Source organism: Leptonotus elevatus, chromosome 21 (assembly GCF_054856555.1).
Source record: "Leptonotus elevatus isolate MCC_2025b chromosome 21, RoL_Lele_1.0, whole genome shotgun sequence".
NCBI classification, from domain to species: Eukaryota; Metazoa; Chordata; class Actinopteri; order Syngnathiformes; family Syngnathidae; genus Leptonotus; species Leptonotus elevatus.
Window position 1 is genome coordinate 16,863,580 of NC_141259.1, and position 27,623 is coordinate 16,891,202.

A 27,623-nucleotide genomic window follows, 5' to 3' on the forward strand; every position below is an offset into this window, starting at 1 on the left:
ACATTGAAATGTACAGCACACACACACAAATTGTATTTTATTTTTTATTTTTAAGAAAAAAACTAACCTCTGTCCCAATTCAAGGACGGCAGTCCCTTGGGGGGGTCGTCGTCGTCGTCGTCGTCGTCGTCATCATCATCATCATCCTCCTCCTCCTCCTCCTCTTGAGGCCTTTGTTTTGGCAGTTCTCTACATGGTGCGCTCGACTCTGTCAATCAAAGGCCATTTAATGACATGTGTTGATTCGATGCAAGTGTGAAGCCAAACTAAATTCGGCACAACAAAGCAGCAAGTGCCCAAACCCCTCGGGCTTGAATCTCTCAACTAGCTCCCGAAAGAAAAAGAAAACTGAAGAAGGAAGCCGAGCGTTCCTGAATTTGGAAAGTTGTCCAGCCAGCAGGTACGTATTGAAATGTCAAATGCTCAAGTTGTACATGACAAATAAAGTAATCATCTCTGGACCTTGTTGCTGTGGAGGAGATGCTCTCCATCGCTTCGGAAAACCTCCGCTGCCGTCGGCCCTCCTGAGTTGTTCCGACCCGCCATGGTCTGTGAACGACCACGTGACTGCTCACAACCTCAATCGCCATCAATCAGTTCATCAATCCAGGTACTTTAATGCAGTGGTCCCCAACCTTTTTTCCACCACGGACCGGTTCATACAAATCATAGCCGTTTCTTCCTATAGGCCAAGTCGGCGGCTGCCTAGGGCCCCCAAGCCACCAGGGGGCCCCCAAGCTCTATAGTCTCTATAGCCTTACCTGAGGACTTTTAAAATGTCCTGTCTTTATCTGTCTCTAATATTTGTTTATTACATCCCATTTATGCTTAAAAAAAAATAAACATAGGATATAAATACAATAAAATGTGATGATAAGCAGTGGCTGTGTGAGAATAATTATACAGCTATCCATCCCGTTAGCGAGAGTACTGAACAAAACAGACACCGTAATGGCATCAAAAAGTTGGCTGTTCGGCGGCTGATTAACAAAAGGCCACAACAAGCGCAAAATCCACTTTATGTACCTGTGCTAGCAGCACAAACACCATGACAAGGGTAACGACAACGCTTTAATAGGGTGAGGTCACCATGGTAATGCTTATGAATGATACGAGCAGCACACAAACTTGGGTATTTTGTAGACATAAAAAACAGAACAAATCTAAAGTCCATGAGTAACTCATTCACCATAACGCTAAATTAAGAGGGGCTCGCTGCATTGCAGACCATCGTAGGAATCACCTGTAGCTGTAAAGTCCATGCACCATTTTTTTTCTTCTTGGTCATAGGCTCCTTCCTGTGTTGTGTTTTCTCATCACTGGGCCTTTTCACCGTTGCAAAGAAACTTTCCAAATGGGTCTGTTTTGTACTCATTTTGCTAACTCGTCCATGAGCATCAGCGCTACGCGACTGAGATAATTAGCATCTTGACATGTGTCAAGAGTCTGTCGTAAACAGAGAGAATCCGGTCACTTTTCAAAAGAAAATATTTTTAAGCATCAATTAACCGGAAGTACGGCAAGTTTTTTCATTCTTTCAACTGTGCGGCCCGGTGGTTGGGGACCACTGCTATAATGCCCTCGCATGTGGGCAAGGAGAGCCATTTATTTTGCGTGCATATGTTAAAAAAAAAAAAAAAAAAGTATGCTTCCAAATAACCCCAGCGTTAACGTATCCCGCCCTCCCATGCGACCCTACCAAATAATACGTACCCTGACAGGTGATGCACCTGTCGCTGCTGCCGCTTGCCTCTCCAGGTTTGCTGTCATAAGCCTGGTTGGGTTTAATCCATTTGTTCTTGGGCCTGGCAGACAGCCTCCGTGGAAGCGCGGGAGGCTTCCTGGAGGAGGGACGCTTCCTGAACGGCACTCGGATCGGCGGCTCCCTACTCCTTCCGTACCCGGCGTCGTCCTCGGAGTCGGCGGCCTCGCCCCTATACTCCTTGACGCTGTGGAATTTGCTCCGACCGCCGTCTTTGTGCAGACTCTTCCCACAGCAGTCGCACATGGGCTTCTTGGCTTGCGCCAGCTTTCTGCCCGAGTAGGCCTGCCTGGGGAAGAGGTCCGAATCCTCCAGGTCTGTGGAAAACATCTCATCACGAGAGGAAAGCTCATCCAGGGACGGGCTGAGGACGCTCGTGCTCTCTTGGCTGGTATGCATGGAGAGGCGGCGGTAGTGGTTGGGGGGGGGCAGCGAGGACGAGACACGCGATCTGGCCCCCGCGGTGGAAACATTTTCTGAAGGCATCTGGAGGATCTTGTAATCGGCGTCGCCGTCACTCAAAGCTTTCCAAACATTGTTGTCATCCTTGAGCTTCCCGGACGACGGAGTCAGGGAAGGCAACGGAGGCCCGAGGTAATCCGCTTGCTCCACGATGGCGTCGGCATCACGTTTTGGAGTGCTGTGATTGGCCACGGGAATACCCGGTGGGATATTTGTGTCTCCTTCTGGCTCCTGGGGAGCGAGGAACGGCTCCAGCGACGGTGCATGCTCAGGATGTGGACCGTGCACATGAACGGAAGAGCCATCAAGAGGCCACTCCCCTTGCAGCCTTCGAGACCGGCAGATGTCAGGGTTCAAGGCATCCAAACTCCTGCGGCTGGATTGAGCGTCATACACGGCTGCGGCGGAGTTGCCGAACGCCCCAGCCTGAGACTGCAAACGGGTCGCACCCAGCCCGCCTGGCACAAGGTTGGCATCGCCCTGCTCTTCGTCTTTCTTCTCCTCGGCCAGAGAGAACATCCCAGAGGAGTGCGAGGCCACGCCAGAGTCCAGCTCCCTCTCGCCGACCCGCATCTTGTTCAGGTACTCCAGCAGCTTGTTGATGGCATCGATGGGGTCCGTCTGGACCTCGGAGCTGGTCGTCTCACGCCGCCTGTGAGGCCGCGGCTGGTAAGGGCGGTGGTGCGGCGAGTGCGGGCTGCCGTCGTTCCAGGCGGGCGCGTAGAAGCGAGGCTCAAACGTGCGCCGGGGATCCATGGGAAACATCGGGACGGGAGAGAACGTAAAGCCGGGATACGGCATGTACGGAGGAGGAATCATGTAGGGACGGGCAAAATGAAAACCTGCATTTTAAAACACACAAACTAAATCAGCTTCAGTAGAGATATACAGGAAGTCACTTTACAATAGGAGGGCCCAACACTAACTTTTGCCATGGTGGCCCCGCCCAGGTTTTGGTCGCACATTTTTTGGGGGGGGGGGGGGGGTTACAGCATGATATGGCTGTTCAATTAATCAAAATGCAATTACAGTTTCAATTATACACTCTACAATTACAAAATCAGCATAATCAAAAAAAGAAAAGAAAAGGTAAGAAGAAAAACGCAATTAGATAATTTTCCATAATCGTTCAGCCTTACTAAATTTTATAAATTCTATTTTTAACATAAACCCATAAAAATAAAAAATAAAGAACTCCTTGGACTTCTATCTGTACAACATGCAAACTCTGGAAGGGAGACCTGAAACCCGCTGCGCTGGCCGCTTGAGACATTTCATACTTCTGTGAAGATATTCAAATTTGATACCTGTGGGCACACCAAAGTGGTTGTAGGGGTTGTTCATCTGCCAGGGTTGATGATGGAATAAAGGTTGGGATGGAGGCTGCACGAAGAAAAAAGGTCGCTGGTCCTGGTGGTGACTTCCCTGCTGGTCGTTGCCACCGTGATGTGGTGCCTGAGCTCCGTCTGGGGGGAAATCTGATTGCATGACATTTTCAGTATAAGTAGTAGTAACTAAGTACACATATTGTGTTACTGTACATAAGTATTTCCAGGAATGTGTACTTATCTTGTTTTTTTTTTTATTACTTGTACTGCACATTAAGTATTTTCAGGCATTTGCACTCTAGTCCCCCCCCTTTTTTATTATTATTATTTTGTACTTGTACTGTACATAAGTATTTTCAGGCAGCTGTAATCTAGTTTCTTTATCTTTTTTTTTTTTAACTTGAACTCTCTATATTTGACAAACTGTATCGTTTGTATTCTCTTTTCTCAGCTTTTGCTGAAGACGACATGACGCACAAAATAAAAATAAAAAAGAAGTGAGAGGTCAAGTCAATTGTGGTTGAGATCTTGATTGACGGAGGAGGTCTTGTAAAACCGGTGAAATGGGTCATCAACGTGAGCCTGGCCAGAGAGGCAAGATATTTCCCATCCACTGTCTTATTTATGAAAATGGTTTGATGTCATTGTCAGATCCAAAAAGTATCCACAGGCACGACACTGCATTTTTTGACAGCCTGAAAACAGCTTCTCGCCATACAAAAATGACAACTAATCCGGGCACGGGTAAACAGGGCCGACATGCAGCTGAAGTGTAGTCCTTCAGATATTAGCCAACTTGCATTATTTTGTTCATCAGTTCTAAACTTTAGCAAAGTGAGAGTGCATCGTTTTGATAAAAGGTATTCACTCCAGTTATTTTTTTTTTTTCTTAAGCAGCATGCAAGTTAAAAATTCTTCAAATCCACGGAAAAAAACGGTTACTTTAATCGACGGCTAAAAAAAAATACTTTTGCAAGTGCATTTCGGAGTCTGTAATTTATTTTCTTCTTACTTTAACGGGAGTTGAATCCGCTAATACTTTTCGGTGCGAGTGCGTTTATGTCACGGCCATTGCTGATGTGAGGTGCGGCCCGCGATAGCATCAAATGAACAATTCCTTACCTTCCATATCGTTCTTCTTTTCTTTTCTTAAACTCGGACCGTCCCAAAAAAAACAACTAAAAAACAAGACGGACGACAAATAATTATTAGAAACAGGTTCTCACGTTTAGTGCCCGAAACGTTTAACAAGTCGCAAGGCCTTGAGCGAGGACTGACAAAAGACCTAGAACCAATTAACGGCCTCACTTGGCGGGCAGGTTTACACGCATGCGTCGTATTGGCAATTCCGAGGTCACAAATCAAAAAGTCGGATTTATCAGACTCGGAGCCCTCAAAGCGTTTGAGGCGTTTTAAAATTTAGCCGGCTGATTCCGATTTGTTGTTCTGGTTAACACGGTCATTCCAAATCACGTTGTGTTACGTGAACATATGTCTAGTATTTACATTTGCCTCGAACGCCTTGACCTCTGACACAATCCCAGTGGGATTAATCTGATTTCCCACTTTTCTGCATTTTTTTTCCTTCGGTGAAGTGATGCTTTTCAACTATTTTATATCGTCTCTGTAGAGGTTTCCTCCGGCCACTAGGGGTCACTGGAGGATTAGATTTGTAGCACTGTCGCGTACTACGGTCAGCAGTTCTCCCATTTTGTTGTGTTGCCTCCAGGACATGTTGTTGCCATAGTGTTATTCTCAGTTTATAACAAGCTTCTGCTTCAGACGTCTACATGTTTCATACATTATTATTAGTTTGTTAGTCATTCTCGATGTTGTCTATCTGTTCTAGGTGAGTTTATAGCCATCTTATGTTTGTACCTCTGCAGGGCTCCTTTATCTGTGTCAATAAATGCTAATTGACATTGAGGAGTGTGTTTCTTCATGAAGGAGCCCAGGTCATCGTTGAATGCTATGTTTCCAACACTACCGATGTGTCTGGGGCCGTCGCTCGGCACGGAGGAGGCGGGACTTCCGGGTTTTCACTCATTAGCTTTGTTTCAGTTTCCGGTTTGCAACGTGTGGGTCCGCCTTGTGCCACTCGGTTGCGCATTCCGGTCGACGGGTGAGAGGCTGCGAGCGTGTAGTGTGTCAGTCTCAGTGTTTCAGATAACTGAGACGCCCTGCGCGCTCCCGCTCATCCGTAGGCGGGGGTACGAGTGTTGGAACGCGACCAGCAGTGGCCGGAAATGGCGCTGATGTGTAAAACCCGGAAGTCCGTGGCATCTGCCCCGTAGGAAAATCATGGCTTTGTGCATCAGAATCCACCTGTCCAAGCATCAGCTCAGGCGCCACAAAAACACACACACACACACACACACACACACACACACACACACACACACACACACACACACACACACACACACACACACACACACACACACACACACAATCGGACTAACGAATAAATATATGCATAAATGAATAAAAGTGATGGACTGGTCAGTGTGTGCCTGTTTGGCCAGTTAAAACCTCTTAAGTGTTTTTTCTTCTTTTTTGAACGAATGGAGTTGCTGCAGTTTCACGCATGCGCAGTTTTCTTTCGGCGAAACGAATGAATGGGTGAATGGAAAAAATAAATACATACATATATAGACAGTTAGGGTGGTGGCGTGGCACCAAAATATGTTTAGTATAGCGGTTAGATTATTTTAAAAGTTTAAGTGAGGTTGAAAAAAACGACGGTGTTTCGCCCAAATTGTAAATTTTTATACGCATGCGCAATGTGCTCCTTCGGCCTCCACCGCGCTTTGCTTCCAGGCGCTTAAAAATGCGCTGGAAGGTTGTGAGATCGGCTCAACACAATTCAGTTATTTGCTGTCGGAATTCAACTTTTGGACTAAAGTCGGCACGTCCCGCTGGGAAGAAACTCATTTGTGACGCTTCGTCTCTTGGAGTCATCACCAAACTACCGTGAGAAAAGCATTTTGTGTAGTGTTTGAGGGGTCCGGGAGGGGGAAGAGTCAGGCGAGCGTTTAGCTGCGGCTAGCCATTAGCCTAGCCGTGTCGTTGATTCGAGCAATGGCCGCCCTCTCTGTGTTGGCTTTCTTGTCTTTTTAAGGACACGTTTAAAACATTTGACTCGATTCTGGAGATATTTGACTTTGGTTCGCGAGCAGGCGGCGTGATCGACGGTGCGAAGACGGGCAGCTAAAGCTGCTAACTGCCGCGGCGTTGCTAACGTTACTTGAGCGGCGTATGGAACATGACATGGAGGCGGATTTATTTAGACGTGTACTCGATTAAAAAACGAGGGCGCTCGTCTGCCAGCTGCCCGGAGATGATTTGTCGGACACTCAATGATTAGTACAGCGTTCAGTACAAATGTAATGAGTTAGAAGAAGAGACTGGTTTTGTTTTTGGATAGTGAAGTGATGGTGGCGAGCTAACCCCGCTTAGCCACCGTAAGGTTGCATTGAAAACGCGATGGCAGGAAAAGTCACTTATAATGAATACGAAAAAACACTTTTGCTGTTTGTCACCATTCAGGGCTTGAAGTAAAAGTGTCCAAAAATAAAACCTAGCGAGAAAGATGTCATGCCATTGCTAATTCGACATGCGTGTATCATCCAATCCCGATTAGCTTTTAGCGTGACAACACACATCACAGCGGATTCTCGTTTATTGAAAACATTCTCCCCCACGCCTAAGCAGGGCGGTGTGCGAGTGGTGAGCACGTCTGCCCCCCCGGATCTAAGGTTCTGAGTTTGAATCTCTATTTACTGTGTTGAGTTTGCACCCCTTTCTGCGTGGGGTTTCCTCGTGGGCTCCCTCCCTCATCCCAAAACATACATTTCCCCAAACTGTAATTCATATTTCAACTTAGTTGATTCCACTGATGATAAGCTGTATATGTGGCGAATAGACGTCATCTACCTCGAAGAAGCTAAGGCCAGCAAGCCTTCTTTGGACATCAAAGAGGTGGAACATCCGGGCATTTCTGATATTTCTGAAACTCTGCAAATGCTTCCTTCCGGCGTAAACGAACAGCGTATTGTATTGCTTTTGCCTCTGACTAGCATGCAAACCAGGCATATTGTTATAGTAGTCAAACAACAATTCATAACATTTTGAAATTTAAAAAAAATCCTCACAAATCAAATTAAAACGTTCCCAAAGTCCAATGCTTTTCAATGAGTGGAGAGATTTATTTCACCGCGTTGACCGCCTATCTGACTTGTGACAGAACCGCGGAGTTGTCAATTGACAGCTGCCACGGATGCGTAAAGATTCTTCATAGGAAACTTTACATATGCAATGCAAGCTAGATAGTTGGCTTATTTGTAGAAAAATAATATAATGCTCACCGACATATGGTCATTATCATGTAATAATGCTGCCATACTGAGAACCTGAGAGAGTATATCCGCCGTATGCCCGTCTTATGCTGCCCAAAGGTGGCCAAGGTGCACACACCATAAGGAGCAGCGCAATTAAAGGAGAAAGTGTGACAAAAGCTTCAATTCTTTTTATTTTTACATTTCTGTGGTGGGTTTCAAGTTGCTGGTGACTTTCAATTTGTTCCTGGGTCAAACTCTGTACAGGAAATGTTTTCAAGTAACGTTATCAGCAGTCATACAAGTAAAGCGGTGTTAAGATGAGAACAACAATAAACCTCAGGGGTGTTTGTCATCGGCTTTTCCGTGGAACGTGTGACTCATCCCAGCTGCGCTCATTGTCTCCTGCAGGCCGCCGCTGATATAGTCGTGTTGTGACGCTGCCTCCCCACACTGCCCCTCAGTGCCTCTTTGCCGCTGTATGACCTCTAACCTCCAGCCTCTGGACGACACCAAAGCAGAGGATTCCTTCCCTCGGAGCCCACGAGCGTGTCCGCTTGCCTTTTGCCTCCTCGCCAAGGAGCAGAAGAGCGACTCTGCTTGGACCAGAGGAGCTGTCAGACCCCCCCGGAACCCCCCACAGAGCCGTGGTTTTGTTTTGTTTTGTTTCTTCTTCCTGGTGGTATCGAGCCCGGCTCGGCCGGCCGTGCGCACTCTTCAAAACTGGGGCGCGATTCGTGTGATGCGACCATGTCGGGCCTGGGCGAGCGCCGGCCGGTCAACGCGGACTACGCCGTTTCCCTGCTGGAGCAGCTCAAGTTCTTCTACGAGCAGAAGCTGCTGACGGACGTGGTGCTGCTGGTGGACGACACCGAGTTCCCGTGCCACAAGATGGTGCTGGCCGCGTGCAGCTCCTACTTCAGGTCAGTTTGTGTGCCTTTTAATGGACACAGAGTCAATCCTCACTATTTGTCTCGGTAAGGCACCAATATGGGCCATACTTGGGGAACATTTGCAAATAGTAGACAGTGCAGGTTTACTGTTGCTACTGCTGCTGCATGATGTGACGTGACAGTGTCTTACAATAAATTAAAATGTACTTTCTGGTTTCTATGATTAAAATATGTCTCGTGGTATAAGACCAAACAAAAATGTCCCAAAGTACACACGGTGACAACAGGTGGACGTACAGGTTTGTTGTATTTGCCTACAATTGAAACTGCAATGCAGCACATCGCGGAGGGCCAACCTGTACGTCTGTGATGTGAGTGTACATGACCTGCACTTGTATACGCCATTCCATCCCTCAGGGCCCTCTGGAGGCCTCATTTGTAGGTTGCGTAATGTCGCCGGGTTTGCGTGCGCTGCACAAATGATGTGAGGGACAGCAGCAGCTTCGTCTCCAATGAACGATAACATTTGTTTCCTTACCAATATTATACCAAGCAAAATGGACTTTGAAGTCTTACATTATATTAGGGTTGTGCAGCATTGCTATGGAATAAAATTCCACATTTGTTGATTTTGGTAGAAAAGTGCTTCCTTTAAAAAAAAGGCGGGGCGGGCATAATTTTCCACTGTTAATAAATCACTCTTTTTAGTGACATATAAATGTGCATGGTGACAATGCTTGGCCTGATTTATTGCCTGCTGACACAGGAAGACTTCATGTGTGATGCCCACGGAGTGTGATAACACACGCTACGTTCCACCATCATGCGGACGTCATAGCGGGGTGCGTGCCCCCTCCCTTCCCCTACCCGCCAATGCATTCCAAGAAATGCCCAATCAAAATAGACCCCACTCACCTACCGTTTCCCATGCACTCGTTCTCTGGTGTGAACATGAGAGGCATTTCCCCTTTAGGATTCAGAGGTGTCGCACCGCTTCCTCTTAAACGCCACTCGGTCCTCCTTGCTCCCTCACACACGCACGTCCATGCCTCGCTTGGCGTGAGCGAGGCCTGACGACGATGTTGCCGGCAAGTCTGGTCACGTAGGTCCCGCCACGAGAGAGGAGAGTGCAGGACTTTTGCTGCAGGGTTACATAATTCAGCATGGCAGATTTTAACCCCGCCACCAGCTCAAATGTAAGCAAAATACAAAGGAAATAAGGAAACGGATTTCATGTTTTCCATTGCATCATGTTGGCTGGCTTAATTCAGCAAGGAGATGGCTGCCTCGTTCCAATTGCACATGCAGGGGAAAAAAAACGATTGTTGTTGACTTGTATGTGGTGTCGGCGTGTGCGCAGGGCGATGTTCATGGGCAGCCTGAGCGAGAGCAAGCAGACGCACGTCCACCTGAGGAACGTGGACGCCGCCACGCTGCAGATCATCATCACGTACGCCTACACGGGCCACCTGGCTCTCAGCGACAGCACCGTGGAGCCGCTCTACGAGACTGCCTGCTTCCTGCAGGTCCACTTTGGGATCTTTGATTGATTGATTGATTGATTGAAGTCATGACATTTTCAAAGAAGATAACATTTAGCGCTGTCACTATCGAATATTTTTATAATGGATTAATCTGTCCATTATTCAATCGTTTACAGTTTATTAACCTTTTTGTTGTTGTTGTTTATTTCGCATTCGTATAGTGATTTAAAAAAGGGGGCCGGGGTTGATGTTGTACTGTGACACCGGTTCAGTCATTGTTTTTCAAATTAAAAACAGATGTTTGCAAATGTCGTATTTTTTGATTAAACACAGAAGATAATCGTTCTTCTTTCATCAAGGACTAGAGAAATTAGCGAACAAATAAATACTGTTGTGATATGCTGACATCAGAGGATTTGGTCAATATAAAATAAAAATGGCTCCAAACTATTTCTTGATTATTAAACTAGTTGTCGATTAATCTTGACCGCGCTAATAACTGTCAGAAATCCAGTCGAGACAATGTTGTACAGCAAAACAAAAACAGTGCTTTTCTTCCCATATAAGGATGTTTATGCAGTTCACCAACCCGCCTACTTCGCTAATATTTTTCTCTCCTCCCCGTCCAGGTGGAGGATGCGCTGCTGCAGTGCCGCGACTACCTGGTAAAGAAGATCAACCCCGGCAACTGCGTGCGCATGCTGAGCATCGGCGACCTGTTCAGCTGCAGCGAGCTGAAGCAGAGCGCCAAGCGCATGGTGGAGCACAAGTTCCCCATGGTGTACCGGCAGGACGCCTTCCTGCAGCTGTCGCACGAGCTGCTGGTGGACGTGCTGAGCAGCGACAACCTCAACGTGGAGAAGGAGGAGACGGTGCGCGAGGCGGCCATGCTGTGGCTGGAGTACAACATGGAGGCGCGCTCGCAGCACCTGTCGTCGGTGCTCAGCCAGATCCGCATCGACGCGCTCTCCGAGGTGACGCAGCGGGCCTGGTTTCAGGGCCTGCCGCCCAACGACAAGTCGGTGGTGGTGCAGGGCCTCTACAAGTCCATGCCAAAGTTCTTCAAGCCGCGACTGGGCATGACCAAGGAGGAGATGCTCATCTTCATCGAGGCGCTGTCGGAGACGCCGAGCATGAGCGTGATGATGCCGCCGGTGCCCGCCGCCATGGTGTGCTACAGCCCGCAGGCCGACAAGGTCTACAAGCTGTGCAACCCGCCACACAACCTGCAGAAGATGGGCACGCTGGTCACGCCCGACAACGACGTGTTTATCGCCGGCGGCGAGGTGCTGCTGGAGAACCCCTTCGGCCGCGGCGGTGGCGGCGGCCTGCAGGTCAGGGTTATTATAGTTTTAGAATTTTCATTTTAGTTGCTTTTTATTTTGTTTTGACTTTTGGTTTTTTAAATTTTGTTAGTTTTAATTAGTAAAATTGTGTTAGTTTTAATTAGTAAAATTGTGTTAGTTTTAATTAGTAAAATTGTGTTAGTTTTAATTAGTTTTCAGGGCGGTTAGTTTCAGTATTAGTTTTTGTAAAAAAAAAAAAAAGTATATTACTTATGCACAATATTTAATAAACACCACGGTAAAATGATAAAAGTAACACATTTCTTACCTAGCGTTGCATTTCGGCTGAGTTAAATGGAAAAAGCAGGTGAGCCGAGCCAAAAGTGTAAAGCAGGCAAAATTGTCACAGAGGAGCGACGTCATCTTAAGGTGATTTTCTATTGGCTGCTGCTAGATGACGTCACTTCTGTGTGACACACTTTCAAACGTCTTTATTCTGATTAATGAAATAAAAATACGTCAAATCACATTTTAAATCATCCCCTAGGGCTCATGCATTGAATTAATTACCAAAGACTAAAATGAAGGACATTTTAGCTATAATTATATTTAGTTTTGTAAACATAAAGTGTAGTTTCAGTTAGTTTTCAGCTTCTTCTTTTTTTTCACCCCTTCGGACCCATCGATGACCCATATTTGCATGTCTGAACCAATAAAACGCATAATTTGGATGATGTCAACACTTCTGGCTCATGATTGGATCCTAGCTAGCCAATCGCAAGTTGATTTACTAATTTGAGCTTGGTATGTTTACAACCACATTACACCCCCCCCAAATCCATGATGTTGTGGGGAAAGTGTCAAAATCGGCAACAACAAAAATACAATTGCCCAGCAGAAAAAAAATGCGGGTCTGAAGGGGTTAATAAGCATTTTCATTAATAAATTTTTTTTTTTATTTTTTTTTTTTTTTTATTAGCCGTTAGTTTTCATTAACTCAAATAACCTTGCTGCAGGTTATGGACTCGGTGGACAGCTTCTTCTGGCTGGACGCCCAGCAGAACACCTGGCTGGCCAAGACGCCCATGCTGTGCCGCCGCCTCAAGCCCTCGCTGGTCTACTGCGACGGCTGCATCTACGCCGTGGGCGGCGACAACGTGGCCGGCGAACTCAACCAGCGCACGGTGGAACGCTACGACCGCGAGAAGGACGAGTGGAGCATGGTGAGCCCGCTGCCGCTGGCCTGGAGCTGGAGCACGTGCGTGGTGGCGCACGACTGCATCTACGTGCTGACACTTGACCTCATGTACTGCTACCTGCCGCGCGTCGACACCTGGGTGGAGATGGCCGTGCGCAAGACCAGCCGCTGCTACGCCTCGGCCGTCGCCTTCGGGGACCTCATCTTCTACCTGGGCGGCCTGCACATGGTTGGCGGGAGCTCGCGGCTGCCCCCCGGCGCCGCCGACGGCTCCTCGCTGGCCGTGGAGATCTATGACGTCAGCAAGAACGAGTGGCGCCAGGCCGCCAACATCCCGGCCAAGCGCTATGCTGTGCCGTGCGTGCACGCCGTGGTGCTGCTGGACGGGCTGTGCATCTTCATGCGCGAGACGCACATTCAGGAGCGGCCCAAGTACGCCATTTACCAGTACGACGTGGAGCTGGACCGCTGGTACCTGCGGCAGCCCGTGTCGGAGCGCGTGCTCTGGGAGCTGGGCGACCGCTTCCACTGCGCCGTGGGCAAGCTGTACCCGTCCTGCCTGGAGGAGTCCCCGTGGAAGCCGCCCACCTACCTCTTCTCGGTGGACGGTGGCGAGGAGTTTGAAATCGCCTCCGTGCCGGTGTCATTCCCCCTCGTATAGCTCTGAATCGGCCCCCCGACGAGCCGGCCGAGGCGGGGCACGTGAACCCTCAAAAGGAGGCGGAGGCGGCGACTCGGGGTCATTGGCTGCAAACGTAAAGATTGTAGTCAACTTCTTTCCTTCTTGATCTCATAACGCAGCGCGGGGTGGGTTGTGGGCGCATTTCCCTCACAGTTCCCACGTTCAGTGGTTCAAATCTGTTGCTTTGCTGCGTGGAAGTTTGCATGTTCTCCCAGAGCTTGCGTGGGTTTTTTTTCTCCCTGCAGTTACTCCGCTTTTCTCCCAAATTGCAAAAATATGGCGGCTCAATTGAAGACTGCAAATTGGCGAAAAGTCTGAATGAGAGTTCATTTGCGTTTGGCGTTTAGAGGATGGCCGCCTATTGCCTATAGTTCTGTCTCACAAGGTGGTGGCAGAGCATTCCTTATGACTAAATGCTCCTTATTATTTCCTTTAATACCAAGATACCGCCAGATAGCGCCAAAACAATACTTTTCACTTTTTCAATGAGTAAACGGGTTGAGTCAAGCTGCTGATGACTTTAAACTCAGCGGCCACTTCCTGTCTGAAGCCTCGCAACGGCCACTGAGGTGATTTTTTTTTTTTGTCACCTTGCAATAGAAGAGTCACTAAAAGGTTAACTAGTTCACAGATGGTCAAATTAAGGTCAAAACACATTTTAGGCTCATTCTGAAATTTCATTTGAAAGCCCAAAAATAAAACCTTTTAGGAATAGTCTGAGTACCCTGCCACCGCCTCTTGGCCAAAAGTCAGCCCGACTAGGCTTCATCATTTCACCGTAATAATGACGCCAAGCGCTACCTAAAATAGAATGGCTCATCTGTAGGTGCTTCAACCCTTGCTCCACCCCTTTCAACCCCTACTTGACCCTCGACCGTGATTGGACAATCTCTTCAGCGGAGCCGAGAAGGAGCTCGGGATCAATCTATCAAGCGACTGGCTGGCATCTTTCTAGGCTAAAGAAAAGAGACGAGGGGCGGGGGGGGGGGGGGGCTGTCGCACCAACACTGGGTGAGGCGGGGAGGTCGTGGTTTTTTTTTTTTTTTGTTTGTTTGTTTTTCCTTAGGTTGGGGGCAGCAAGGGCAACTGCAGGTCCAGTCGCTCGCCCACTGCGCTCGGGGCCTTCCACACAACCATCAGGTTATGCCTCACACTACGCTGATGATTGACATTGGTAACTCAAACACACACACCTCCACTATCAGCATTTCTCATTTCCAAGCTGCTCAAGTATGTATATATATGTGTATATGTATATATATATATATATATATATATATATATATATACATGTGTGTGTATGTATATATATATTTTTCATATGCTTAAAACTTGTGTTACAGTGTGTGTGGGGGGGGAAATAACCAGTTCTATTTTGTATTAGTGTTTTTGTTTTTTTATTTAATATCAGACAATTACTGTAGTGCGACTGTGCTAGAAGTTGGTCCTCTCATTGGGTACTGTTGTTCTTGGAGGAGGTAGCGTGAAGCAGTCTTGCGGGCTTCATTGTTGCTATGGAAACCGGCCCCTGGCAACCACTAGCAGTCGTCTGGCGGGGTGGGACCTTAAACTCATGAGCACAGGTGCTTCATGGCAGACGTTTTCAGCATGTTTGGCTGCATCATATTCCGTTGGCACTGTTTTTTCAATGAACATTAATTTATTAAAAAGAATACCCCCAAGATATTTTCATTTGTGTCCCATTTGAAGACAGACTTCAAGATTTACAAAAGGCCTTCATTTTTCAATACAGCAATATAGTTTTTTTTTTTACATTACAAGCATTATCCAAGAAAATATTTTTGTCATCCTAAACATGTTTTTTTAATTTATAAAATGTAATATGTCATCAGATGAATAAAAACAAAAGCAGCTTTACTTATAATTAAATTAGGAACACTCAAGGAGGCCAAAACGTTTCCGAAGGACATGCTTGTGTATACTGTCATTAAATTTGTCACAGCATACAGAAAATGTATATATTTTTACAAGACAAGTTTGCGAACATCAATTTCTCCAGTGTCCTGACAAAACATGAACGGAGATTTGATCTATGAACTCCGTACACGACAAATAAATAAGACAAATAAGTAGAAAAGGGCCAAACATGACGAGCAGGTGAAAGTCAGTTTTCATTCAGGAGGTTAAATTATTCAAAGATTCTTGTCATAACAACGTGGCTGTTCTAGTAACAACAATTCTACGTACAAATCTTATGTTTCAGAATATCTTTCTTACTTTCTGGTGTGTTTCAGCTAAAAGAGGCGCCTTTCTAGAATAAAGTTTTATGGTCTTGAAAAGCCACAAAAGTGAACGACGTGACCGTCAATGTAAGACGTTAACACGTTTTCTAACTCAAGAAAAAGTACTCTTAAAAAAAAATGTCCCTTCAATAAAATGCCATTTTAAAAATGTGGCTGCTAAGCTAACCTGGTGAGGTTCCACAGCCATTACGATAAATGATTTAAAAACGTTAACATTTTCTCATTTTGGGTTAAGTGGCACAATACCCGACAACTAGGCCGTTACCAAGGTAGCCACCCTGTGATCAAGACAACTGGTGTTTACACGGTCAATTACGAAGGTGAGCAAATGTGATGGTACCAACTTCCCCTTACCTCTCAAGACGGTCACGCTGCCACCAAGGAATCTTAACCGTTGCCAAGGTAACCAGGCGGGGACCAAGGGAACTGTGCAACAACCAGGACAACCACACTGTTACCAAGGTAACCACAACACTAGCCAAAACCATTGTTGTGTTACTTAGACTACCGTGTTGTTGCCAATAACTTTAGTTACTAAGGCTACCTTGCTGTTAACCGTGTTGCCAAGACTTGCACGCTAAGTTCTGACTTGCTACCATGGCAACCAAGTGATGCTGTCAAGACGATTACAAGCTGTAATGTTACAAAACACCTTCACCAAGGCCACCGCACTGTTGCCAAAGCAACCATATTGACGCCAAGACATCGGGTGCCTCCAAGCTAACCACACTGTTACCAAGGCAACCACAATGTTATGACAGAAGCTGGGCTGTTGTAGTGGTAAACACGGATGACGTCAAAGCTACAGCATCTGCTGCCAGTCACGGGAGGCACTCCAGCGATCCGGAACGGCAGTGATGTGAACGGCGATCACGTCGGCGCCGCTTTCCTGGCAACAGGTCAAGTCTCTGGTAGCGGTGGTAGGGGCGGGGGAGATCATCCCGACGCAGGCGGGTCAGGGTTGGTCCTGGTCGGTGGGAACATCTGGATGGGGCACAGCGGCGGGCTGGGCCAGGGTGGAGAACCAGGACGACATAGCCGACTTGGCGCTGGTTAAAGCTCCGCCCACTGACTGACCTGAGACAAGATGGGGGATGGCCAGTCAATAGGAGTGAGTAAAGTCACTTTTATTTGTACAGTAGTCTCACACTTCTTTTATTGTGTGTCAGTTTACCTTCAGTGAAGCACGGTGCTTCTCAGAGATCAAGTTAGAAGAAAAGCATTAACATTTTAAAGTTTTTTTTTTTAATGGCACTCTATAATAACGAACATAGTAAAAACAATTAAATGGAATTTAAATGAATCAGCAATCCAATTTAATGTGCTGCTTTTTCTGCTGTGCTCGCCTTGGCCACTGGGAGGCAGTATTGCATCATACAGTCTTGTAAACACAAACAGATTCCTTCTCAGTAAGTTGCTGTAATACTAGTCTTTTGTTGTAGAGGATAAAAAAAATATTTGCTTTTGTTTTATCTTTAATTTGACAGTAAACTACGTTTACTATGCTCTTACCGACGGCCTTCCCGGTCTGGACCACGCTCCTGCTGGTGGTCATCATGGCGTTCCCGAGCTTCTTGCCGCGCTCGCTGTTGTGCACCGAGCTGCACACAAACAAAGTTACAAAGTCCTTGAAGAAGAAGACAGACAGTTGTAAATAGGGTTCTAAAAATGTGTAGGCAACCACTCAAAAGTTTGTGCTTTCACATTTAGTTCAGTAGTACTTTGGCCAAGAAGTGTACATAAAATCGCTTGTTAAAAAAAAAAAAAAAAAATCAAATTTTTTAAATTATGGGCAAGCAATTGTTTTAATAAAATTAAGGAAGTATCCAGTCAATGCCAGGGGAAATATAGACAACAACAAAAAGCCTAAGCCCGGATTCGAGCCCAGAACCTCCCGACTGTGGGGCACTGCGCTACCTTGCTACGTCCACGTGACTTTTTGTTGCTGTTGAGTTGCAAGTGGGCGGGACTTACTGAGTCAGACGCAGTTTGACGTCGGTGACGCTGTACTGTCCCTGGAACGGATGTCTGCAACGCACAAGAAGACGTTTATTAAAGAAAACATGAAATTGCCACATTTTATCCTTCAATTTAACGCCCCAACCCGGCCTACAAAAGGTTCATAATTGCTTATAGATGCCACAAGATGGCAGTAAAGCTTTATTTTCAATTAGGTTAATGGCATTAATTAAATGAAAATGAAGCTCCTGCCCTTACGCCAACACAGTTCCTTGGTACCAAAACAATATTTTTACAGTAGATGGCATCAAACCGGCAAATAATGGAGAATAGGGCATAAAAGCAAAGACACATTTCTGATATTTGATTTTGGTAGAATGACAAAAGCGGCGTTACCCCGGCGTGATGGCGGCCATGGCGGCGTGCTTGTTGCTGTGCCACAGGCGATAGTTGTGTGTAACCTTCCAGCCGGCAATGAACGGGGCGCCGTAATCCGCCAGAAGCCTCTCATTATCTGCCACAAAAGACCATACTTGGATTTCTCTTCCGTCAAATTGTATTCCCGGCAGGCTATTCTCTTCATTTCTCTCGGCTGCACTGCTACGTATATTTGGAGGATAGATTTTTATTTTTTTTTAAATCAAATTATAGCCTGTGTTGCCATCTCAATCTAATCTATTCAGGACCTTCAGCATCAGTCGAGTTGATATGATTTCAAATGTTTGTGGGGTTTTTTTGTAATGATATAAGTATTGATAGTGCGTCCTCAGATTACATGTTGCTTTGACTCCTCCCACCTTGCTGCAAACAGGACGCCAGCAGGGCGTGAAGGTAGAGCGCGAACTGCGCCCGGATCCACTCGTCGCCGCCCTCCCAGCCCGTCCCATCCAGGAAGACGTCGTCGCGGTTCTCCGTCACGTGTTTCAGCAGGTAGTCGGCGAAGCGCAGGTCGGCCGTGGTCAGGCCCAGAACTTTGCGCAGCTCGCCGTCGTGAATCTGAACGCCGGCCTGCGGGTGAAAAAGCCGCTCGAGCTACTCCATTCGGAGACGGCGGTTCTGAGGGTTTTTCTGTGCTCACCTCCTCGACTTCCACCACGGCATCGCTCAGGTGCCTCTGCTGGCGGAAGAGGATGTTGGTTGCCCCGGCGACGAAGCCGCGCACCGCCACGTCCGACAGAAGGTGGTGCTGCTGCAGGGCCATGTAAGGAAGACACAGGAAACCCTGCGCCAAGGCCGAACGCTTTATTAGGAACGCCGCCACCGCAATGAGAAGCATTTTGCTTTTCATCTGGGCAGCACGGTGTCCTAGTGGTTAGCATGCCTGCCTAACAGTGGAGAGGTTCTGAGTTCAAATCTACGGAGACCAAAGGCCTTCCTGTGTGTGTGTCCTCTCAATTGGCCACCTGTGTGAATGGCTGTTTGTCTATTTATGGCGCCCTGATGTTGACGGGCGACAAGTCCAGGGTTTGAGTATTCTGTATGTGCCCTGATTTTGGCAACCAGTTCATGGTGGCTTATCAACATGCCTTGCGACCAATCTGTTGTTTCTGTGTACTGATGTTGACTGGCGACTGGTTCAGTGATTGCTAATATGTGCCTACGGTTTGTCGACATGTGGCCTTAACTTGACAGAGTTTGTCTACGTGGCCTGATGTTGGCTGGCAACCAGTCCAGGGTTTGTCTGTGGGCTGCCAGCCAGTACAGTGTTTGTTTACATGTGGGATGACGTCCAGTCTGGGGTTTGTCTATATATGACCTGCCATTGATTGGTGACCAGTCTAGGATTTGTCTGGATGTGATGTTGGCTGGCGACCGGTCTCGGGTTAATCTGTGGCCTGACAACCAATACAAGATTTGCCTACAAGTCGATGGTGACCACTCCAGGTTTGTCCATATGTGGCCTCCCATTGACTGATGACCAATCCAGGACTTGTCTATATGGTCTGACATTGACTGGCGACCTGTCTATCGTTAGACAATTACGTGTTCTTACATCGAACACTCGTGACCAGTCCTGGGTTTGTCTATAGGTTCCCTGTGAACAACTGGCGACCTATCCATGGTGTACCTGGCTTCCCTCCCCAAAGTCAACACTTTCACCACCCGTTTAAAGAGCAAGTTAGCGTGAGTGCCCAAATGTGGATGTGCGTTTACTTTTGTGAAGATGGCGAGCGGCATGCCGTACTGATCCTCCTCCAGACCCGACAGCAGCCCCTGCGCAACGCCGCCCTGCCCCCCGAGCGGCTGCACCGTGATGGGCGTGCCTTCCGCCCCCTCGTCCAGCACGCCGGGGTCCAACGTCTCCCAGTCGCTCTCCGACGACTCTGGGGACGAGCGGGGCGGCGGCTTCGGGCGGGGCTCGCCGCCGTTGCTGGAGGGCGACGAGCGGGCGTCCCCGTCGCCCCGCAGCTCCGAGGCCGACACGGACACGAACTCCTCGGCCCCCGAGACGCTCGCCGCCAGGTTGGAGTCCTCCGACACGCTGCTCTTGGGTCGGTAATGCGACGAGTCCACCAAGCCGTGCTCCAGCATGCCTGCGGGCACACGCACGAGAAAATGCTGAGTACTGTCCCTAATGAAGTGACTGCTGTTTGAGCGAAAACGCACCTGGGAACAAAGACAGGACGGTCATCAGCGTTCCCACGAGTCTGCTGACAGGCGACACGTAGAAGAGGACCTATGGAGGAAACCAGTTGTCAGTCACAAACGAGTGATGCAAACAGGAAGTAGAGTGTGTGTGTGTGTGTGTGTGTGTGCGCGTGTTTGATTTGACACCTTCTTCTCCAGCAAGATGAGCTTGAAGAGGATGAGAACCTGTCAAGATGGAAGACGATCACTTTGAATTTGGACATTTTCTTCGGTTTGTGTTCCATTTTCTACACAATGTACCTGATGCCCCAATACTTTTGTCCACATTTCCCTTCATCTTTTACCTTGTGTCTGAAGTGCAGGATGAGATCTCGCGGTGACAAGCCTGCAGGGGGACGAAAGAGCTCAACGCTAAAGGGCGCAAACGAGGACATTTGGGCAGAGGTGGCAAATCCAGGTCCAGAAAGTAAAAACCCTGCCACAGTTTGGCTTTAGCCGCAGGTGCTAGCTAGCTCGCTCTGTAGCAGATAAACGAGCACCATGGGAGCTAGCTAGAGAGCTAGCTAACTAGCAACTGCGGCTAAAGCCAAACTGTAGCAGGGTTCTTACTTTCTGGACCTGGATTTGCCACCTCTGCATTTGGGTCAATTTTGACGACCATGTACCGAGGAAGACCTGCGAGCCGTCCACAGCGGAGCCCCGCAAGGAGCCGTTCATGTGCTCGTAAAGCTCCTGCGGGAGAAAAACAACAAAGGTGAGTGGTCGGCGTCTACGCGCCAGGAGCGAAAGACGCTTTCTCACCTTCAGGATGGAAATTTGAGAGAAGTCTTTCTCCTCAAAGTAAGCGTGCGTGATGAGCTGCAGTTTGGCTTGGAGAAGGCCAAACACAGGCTGCCAAAACGACAACGTTCATGTGGACAAATGTTTTGGGACACGGCTCTTCATCAATCAATTCATTTTTACACTTTCTGAAGGTGTTCCTATAGCTTTGACCAAACTCCCCATTTTCATAATTTTTCACTTCCTGTTTAAGTGCTCCATTACTTTTGCTTTATATTTTGCACTTGTTGTATTTTAGACATCCTGATACAATTGTCCAAATTTAGCATTTTTTATTTCATGCAGTAAAGGTGGCCCAACATTTTTTCCCGCCCCAATTTTTGCTCTGCTATCGGTACTCGCTCATCCTTGATTAGCAACATAACGTTAGCGGCGCGCCTCACCACCCGGCTCAGCACGCAGACGCTCTTTTGCACCGTCTCCCGGGTAATGTCGGCCTGTCGGACCTTCAGCGCCTGAGGGCGGGAAAACCCCACACACACAAAATACAATTGGCTCACTGTCAGTCAAATGTGGGAAGTCACCTCATCACCATGGCAACCAGGCCTGGCGGGACAAAGTGACCGACCTTGGCCTCGATCTGCCGGTAGCAGGACACGCCGTAGACGCACTTGGTGTCACCGCCGAGGGGAGGCAGGTGGAAGTAGACCGTGTCTGCGGGATGACAAAGTTTCATGTGTGAGGGGCGGCCATGTTTGAGAACTGCTGATGGGAACAATTGGTGCCAACGCGTCGTGCCAAGCACATGCACTCGTACCTTCCTGGTAGTTGTGCGCTCCGTCGGGCAACGCTAGGAAGGGGAGGTACTTCCACTCCTCGGGCAGCATGTTGCTGTCATGACCTTCGTGCGGCATGAGCGGCGGGTAGGAATACTCCACCTGATGTTCAACACAATAACAAAAAGGAGATACATGAAAGTAAAACTCAGGGATCCAACAGATTGTCTGCTAGGAAAAAAAAGTTGTATTTATTTATAAAATTGTAAACAACTGAGTGGTCAGAACTGTCAGAGTAGTTAAACTCGTTGCGTAACGTCATGCATTTAGGATGTGTAACTGTATACTAGTTGCAAGCTATGGAAGAATAGCCTGTTGGTGGAGTCACGCGCGTGCAACGCAAGCGTGCTTCTTTTGTCATGCTAAAGACAAAATGGCCACTTGGCCGCCTCACAGGTGTTGGTTTGCAGAACAGGTTTTGTCAATCTAAGCCCGACCGGCAGGTTTGGCTTCCCACCAACAAAGAAGACAACAACACAGGACTATCAAGATTGTCCGCCAGGTAACCAAAATCCTAACTCTGCTTTAAAAACGTGACCTAGGCTCCATAATGTCCATACCCTACTTTTAACCCTGGGTCGGAGACTCTGAACCCTAACCAAGTTTTGGAACCCTTTTAAAATAGGCCCTAAACTTGACTTCATACCTTAATTTGAAAGCCACCCTAATTTAAATGCCCAACAGTGGTTTGAAATCCTACATGAAAACTCAAAACCAGACTTGGAACCCTACTTTAAATTCTTAAATACCAGCTAGACACCCTAGTTTGAAACCCTAACCATGCATTAAACCACAAACCTAGGTTGAAACCCTAACCCAGTTTTGAAAGCTCTAATTTGAAACCGTAATCCAAGCTAGAAACCCTACTGTGAACATTTAAATAAACCCTTCTTTACTTCCTTGAAACATTAAGATCCCACACTGCAATCGTTACACATGCTTGAAACCCTAATAATATTGAAACACAATCCCTGTTTTAAAATCCTAATTTGAAACCGCAACCCAGTATTAAAAACCCTACTTTGAGACCCAAATGTTGCTGTGCGGCGACACCTGGAAGGATGTGCAGGACGTTACGTAAGCGCCAGAAAAATGCTGATGCATCATCATCATCATTATCATCATCATCATCATCACCACCCCTGCTGCTGTCATGTAGTCGTAATGTAACAGTTAGCATGTTGCTATCGATGTAAGCAGCATCAGCAGCAGAAGGTTGACGGACCTGGCAGCCCTTCTTGTGGTGAAAGCCGACCACCACGATGTGGAGCACCGGCCCCCGTGGCTCGTCTATGTCCTGTGGCTCCATCCGCTCTTTTCGGGGCTCCCGCGAGTGGGATGTAAACACAACAGCGAAGGAGCCGCGGTTTAATCCAGTCAGCCCACAATTGAGTGAAACACTACAACAACAAGCACAAGCACCTTTCGACTGGTTTTCACTTCCGCTTGGTCAGAGCGAACAGGAGAACGTCACACAGTCAGAGAATGCATTGCCAGCCACTTCCGGCTTCACCCACTCGACCTCATGGTACACGTAAACGATCATAGGACACAATTATGAGTGTTCTATGTGCATATCGTTATTGTTTGTTGGATATGTTGTAAAGACTCATTTTGTCTAGCTATTGTTAATGGTTTTGTTCGTGTATGAGTACCCGGATATCCGACGCAAACGACGGACTTGTGTCCGCCAAAATTCTCTTGACTTGGACTCTGTACTCTTTGAAATTGAACGTTTACGTCAACCACGGTGTCACGTGGTTCTTCATTGATTGGAGTCTGTCCTTCAGGTTGCACGTCTTTGTCAATCATACATTCAACCGAACACTCACATCGATTTAAATTCTCATTTATATTCGACAAGAAAGAACATACTCGACGTCGGCGGCAGATCGTTGGTCGATCCGGGCTCGACTGCTGTGGTCTGGTTTCCGGCCTTCAATTGCTTCTGTCTGATTGCTTTCATCAAACATGGCGGCAACTCAAGCTACGAATCCTTCTCAGTTGCTCCCGTTGGGTTTGTACAATTTCATCATTATTTGGGAAATATACGCCAACATTGTTACTTTGGACAAATGACCTTGAACACACTAAAATTCGCCATGCTGCCAATATAAGATAGTAAACTTTTACTGATGTTGTAAGCGTCGTTCCTTCTCCATGTGCCAGTGACATTTATTTTTTCATATGAAAAAATAAATCTATTTATTGCTTAATGTAGAAAAGTCGAAAGTTATGCAAACTGTTATAGCACAAATTCCTGAATCTTATAATTACAAATGACGACCACAGTTCTTTACATTCATAAGGCACAATCATGTTTGTATGACAGTACAGGGCAACGCGTTTTAATGCTCAGGAAATTAACTCAATGTTGTTGTTATAAGTAAAATCTATTCTGTCCTAGGGCTATCTTTAAATACATGTATATATATATTTTTAAATCATTTATATAAATTTTCTGGTAGTTAATGCTGGGTGGAGGAGGACTTGCCAAGATAGTATCATGAGAAATAATCTATCTTGCCCTGTTGATGTATTTTTATGTATGCGAAAGTATGTTTTTGCCGTTTCAGAGCTTGTGGACAAGTGCATCGGTTCTCGCATCCACATCGTCATGAAGACCGACAAAGAAATCGTCGGCACTCTGCTGGGCTTCGACGACTTTGTCAGTATCCTAAAAAGCAAATGAGTGTATGTTTATCATGTTTGTTTTCTGGTGGTGGAGAAGATTCCTTAACTTGTTTTGTTTAAGACATGGTCCTCGAGGATGTGACTGAGTTGTAAGTTGTATTTTGTTTTATTCTTTAGGTCGTCTTGACATTTTTTTTTCTTTTTTTTTCATTAATGACACCTTCTGTTGTTGTGATTTAGTGAAATAACACCAGAGGGCCGCAGAATTACCAAGCTGGACCAGATCCTGCTCAATGGCAACAACATCACCATGGTAACTAAGCCAGTGTGACAACTTGGTGTATCGTCAGTATAAAGGATGGAAATAAAGTATTTATTTTACATTTCCTGTGCAGCTCATCCCAGGCGGAGAAGGCCCGGAAGTTTAAGACCAGGATTTGTTGGAAGAGTTTTGTTTTTCAATTTGTTTTTGTTTCTTGTTCTTTAGCCAAGTGTGTACTTTTTTGTAGAAAAAAAAAACTTCTCGTTTTGGCAATAAAAAAAAAAAGCGACATGAAGCGCACACAAACAAATGAGATGAAGTGTTTTATTAATTTAGTGTTCACGCCACTTTATCTGAGTGATCAGGATTATTATTATTTTTTTAATGGTCGTGGGTTGCCCGTTTCAATACATGGACGGCTTCTCATCGCCTTTGGGATTGGTCACCTTCTCCATGTTCTTGCTGATCATGTCGTAAAGTTCCACCTGGAGAGAAGGAAAGTAGTGAACGAAAGCGTTTTTGGGAAGTCGCTCGTTTGTTGGACTCACGTAGAAGCTGCGCAAGTCCAGGACGATCATTCGGATGTCGGAGTAGACGGCCACGTCCTTCTCGTGGACCAACGAGCGGTAGTCCATCTGGAAAGAAAACAAGTCCTGCTACATACTCCTAAAAAAAAAAAAAAATGCTTGTCGTGAAGTTTTACCAACAACTCACCACGTGAGTGTCTTTGGAAGCTTTGCCCACAGCATCTCCCCTCTCAAGGAAGTACCTAAACCAGATGACGACGCGCCCCCATCAGAACAGACAATTTGGCCGATTTTTATTTTTCACGACTCGCCGCGTACTTGTTGATGTTGGTCTGGAAGTCTTCCACTTTTGTTTTTACCGCTGCGATTCTCTCCAAGATTTTCTCCTGCAAGCCAACACAATGAGACCGATTGAAACCTTTTCATGCGTCTTAAGGCGTGGGAACTATATTGAAATCAGTCCTACTATGACATCACAGTAGGGCTCAAATCTGAACAGTTGACTCAATCCCCTTTAAAACGTTCTTTCTTCCGCCGTTGCTTTTTCGAACGCACCTGAATGGCGACGCCAAAGTCGTTGCCGTCTTCAATTCCGGGGATGAGGTGTTGAATCCAGCACGCGAGCTGCACACAGTCGCGTTTTTTTACTCAAGAGCGTCTGCGGAATACTGACCGAGCGGACGCGTGGCCGGTTTGGTCGCTCACGGTGACGATGGTCTCTCGCAGGCTGGTGATCTCGGGTTTCAACTTGGCCACCAGCGCCACGATCGTCTCGTGGGACTTGATGAAGCCGCATTTGGGCTCTGCGGGGAAGCAAGCGGAAGGTTCGTGACGCGATTACAACCAACATCGCCACACCGCAGGAAGCATAAAGAGTACTTGACTTTTCTGCTTCTTCTCTTTGTCTTCATTGGTCTCCATGGCCTGTCACAACATTACACGAAGCATTAGGGACTCATAATCGTTTTTGGTTTTTTTACGTAATGATTTCTTGTCAGAACTACTGCAACGGTGCCTTTAAAGATTTAAAGAAGCTCCACTAGAAGGCTGTGAATGTTTGTTCAAGAGGTTAAAAGGGTCAATAAGATAAGTGGTTCTAAAAGTAAAGTAAGTGGTGTGTCAAACTCAAGGCCAAGGGGCCAGCTCTGGCCCACCACATCATTTTAGGTGGCCCGTGAAAGCAAATCAAATCATGCATTCCCTGATCCTTGCTAAAATCTGTACCAACATAAAAAAATGTCATGTTTAATAAAAAACGTTAAGTTTTTGCAAGATTTTTTGTTTTAAATCCTGTCACCTCATCAGGCGCGGGTGGGTCAGGGATGGGGATGTCCAGTGGAGCTTTGAGCGACGACATGTCCGTCACGGAGACATCCTGACAAGAGACACATAATCAGTTGACTGCTTTGATAGAATACATGCTAGTGACTTTTCAAATAAAGTGTAGCTTTGATGATGATGATGGTGTGTGTGTCGTTGACATCTCATTGTGTTTTCTTGAGGACTCTGACCTGGAGCAGAGCGTCCATCTGGAGGATTTTGGAGGGAATGAAAGTGGAGAAGAGATTGTTTGCCTTGAGGGGAAAATTAAAATCATCATCATGCATCTCATTATGAACATTGAGAACATACTGACGATATTTGTATTTTTGTTTTATTTATATTTGAGCACATTCCGAGCACAAACCTCATTACACAAGGATTGGTGGAAGGTTTCCACCTGCAAGACACGACAAACATCGAGACATTTGAAAACATAAGAATACTGTAACTTTTCCTAAACTGCTGACTCATTTTTTCCCCCATTTTACTTTCGTTTTGAGTCAAATGAATGGCTTCCTTTAATCCCGTCTATTAGGACACGTGTGATGCTTAACATTTTAGAAACTTTCAGCAGGCGATTTTCATGTCACTTGCTTAAGTTTGAAAAGGAAAAAAAAACTTACCCTCGCTGCATTTTCGCTGCTTATCTTCAACCCAGAACTTTTGGGCATGATAGCCAATAAACTTTTTTTTTTTTTTCAAACAAGAAAAACCAAAAGGCGAAAGTCAGAAAATGTGCAGCAATAGGACGACGTAAAGTCCGATTTAATTTTATTTCCTCATACTCTTGAGTTTACTTTCGATTTGATGCCCCGCCTACCGTCTGACTGATAAAAAACACTTCCGCATTCACCTTCAGTACAAAAGTTACAATATTGTTCATTAAAATAACTGACATCACTTAACTGCATTACGTAAATACGTTTCTTCGTCTGGTTTATAATTCCCCTTTGTCCGCTTTGCTGGTAAATGTCGCTTTGTAAACCACAAACCGCGCCGGAAGTACACTCACAAGCG

General features: G+C 46.6%; 5 protein-coding genes and 1 long non-coding RNA gene across 12 annotated transcripts in view; 3 read left to right on the plus strand and 3 right to left on the minus strand.

The window, feature by feature from the left end:
• Nucleotides 1-3,179, plus strand: part of LOC147156160 (uncharacterized) — a 26,886-nt gene extending 23,707 nt beyond the window's left edge. The window contains exons 5-7 of one of the 3 annotated variants that reach the window (XR_015092081.1): nucleotides 85-400; nucleotides 478-610; nucleotides 689-3,179. This is a non-coding gene — a long non-coding RNA (uncharacterized LOC147156160). Of the gene's footprint in view, nucleotides 1-84; nucleotides 401-477 lie in introns of all 3 variants that reach the window. The other 2 variants (XR_015092079.1, XR_015092078.1) reach the window with 2 other exon arrangements.
• Nucleotides 1-5,755, minus strand: part of LOC147156163 (bucky ball-like) — a 6,167-nt gene extending 412 nt beyond the window's left edge. The window contains exons 1-6 of one of the 4 annotated variants that reach the window (XM_086066025.1): nucleotides 5,431-5,755; nucleotides 4,675-4,730; nucleotides 3,532-3,702; nucleotides 1,714-3,066; nucleotides 463-549; nucleotides 68-208 (exon numbers count right to left, since the gene is read on the minus strand). In XM_086066025.1, the coding sequence (XP_085922151.1) occupies nucleotides 68-208; nucleotides 463-549; nucleotides 1,714-3,066; nucleotides 3,532-3,702; nucleotides 4,675-4,730; nucleotides 5,431-5,495 (1,873 nt within the window). In that variant the 5' untranslated portion in view covers nucleotides 5,496-5,755. Of the gene's footprint in view, nucleotides 1-67; nucleotides 209-462; nucleotides 550-1,713; nucleotides 3,067-3,531; nucleotides 3,703-4,564; nucleotides 4,619-4,674; nucleotides 4,731-5,430 lie in introns of those variants that run through there. The other 3 variants (XM_086066027.1, XM_086066026.1, XM_086066028.1) reach the window with 3 other exon arrangements.
• A 603-nt stretch (nucleotides 5,756-6,358) lies between these two features.
• kbtbd2 (kelch repeat and BTB (POZ) domain containing 2) lies at nucleotides 6,359-13,900 on the plus strand. The gene is made up of 5 exons (XM_086066655.1): nucleotides 6,359-6,525; nucleotides 8,301-8,812; nucleotides 10,143-10,308; nucleotides 10,896-11,600; nucleotides 12,569-13,900. Exons 2-5 carry the CDS (start codon nucleotides 8,640-8,642, stop codon nucleotides 13,409-13,411), a joined length of 1,887 nt encoding a protein of 628 aa, XP_085922781.1. The 5' UTR covers nucleotides 6,359-6,525; nucleotides 8,301-8,639; the 3' UTR covers nucleotides 13,412-13,900.
• A 919-nt stretch (nucleotides 13,901-14,819) lies between these two features.
• avl9 (AVL9 homolog (S. cerevisiase)) lies at nucleotides 14,820-23,314 on the minus strand. Of its 2 annotated transcripts, XM_086066418.1 has the most exons (16): nucleotides 23,086-23,314; nucleotides 21,842-21,962; nucleotides 21,653-21,738; nucleotides 21,468-21,539; nucleotides 21,046-21,135; nucleotides 20,910-20,976; nucleotides 20,589-20,629; nucleotides 20,431-20,469; nucleotides 20,263-20,332; nucleotides 19,810-20,189; nucleotides 18,734-18,877; nucleotides 18,453-18,663; nucleotides 18,052-18,169; nucleotides 17,671-17,724; nucleotides 17,209-17,297; nucleotides 14,820-16,773 (listed from the first exon to the last, which is right to left on the minus strand). In XM_086066418.1, exons 1-16 carry the CDS (start codon nucleotides 23,167-23,169, stop codon nucleotides 16,652-16,654), a joined length of 1,788 nt encoding a protein of 595 aa, XP_085922544.1. In that variant the 5' UTR covers nucleotides 23,170-23,314; the 3' UTR covers nucleotides 14,820-16,651. The 2 variants fall into 2 exon arrangements, with proteins under 2 accessions (XP_085922544.1, XP_085922542.1); XM_086066416.1 differs by having other exon boundaries at nucleotides 20,910-21,135.
• Nucleotides 23,315-23,605: 291 nt separating this feature from the next.
• lsm5 (LSM5 homolog, U6 small nuclear RNA and mRNA degradation associated) lies at nucleotides 23,606-25,066 on the plus strand. Its single transcript, XM_086066378.1, has 5 exons — nucleotides 23,606-23,877; nucleotides 24,437-24,532; nucleotides 24,616-24,643; nucleotides 24,735-24,807; nucleotides 24,890-25,066. The coding sequence occupies exons 1-5, from the start codon at nucleotides 23,832-23,834 to the stop codon at nucleotides 24,920-24,922; spliced, it is 276 nt and encodes a 91-aa protein (XP_085922504.1). The 5' UTR covers nucleotides 23,606-23,831; the 3' UTR covers nucleotides 24,923-25,066.
• Nucleotides 25,067-27,446, minus strand: psme2 (proteasome activator subunit 2). The gene is made up of 11 exons (XM_086066376.1): nucleotides 27,230-27,446; nucleotides 26,971-27,003; nucleotides 26,795-26,857; nucleotides 26,581-26,658; nucleotides 26,168-26,207; nucleotides 25,989-26,086; nucleotides 25,839-25,907; nucleotides 25,602-25,669; nucleotides 25,471-25,525; nucleotides 25,305-25,391; nucleotides 25,067-25,241 (listed from the first exon to the last, which is right to left on the minus strand). The coding sequence occupies exons 1-11, from the start codon at nucleotides 27,275-27,277 to the stop codon at nucleotides 25,161-25,163; spliced, it is 720 nt and encodes a 239-aa protein (XP_085922502.1). The 5' UTR covers nucleotides 27,278-27,446; the 3' UTR covers nucleotides 25,067-25,160.
• Nucleotides 27,447-27,623: the final 177 nt, after the last annotated feature.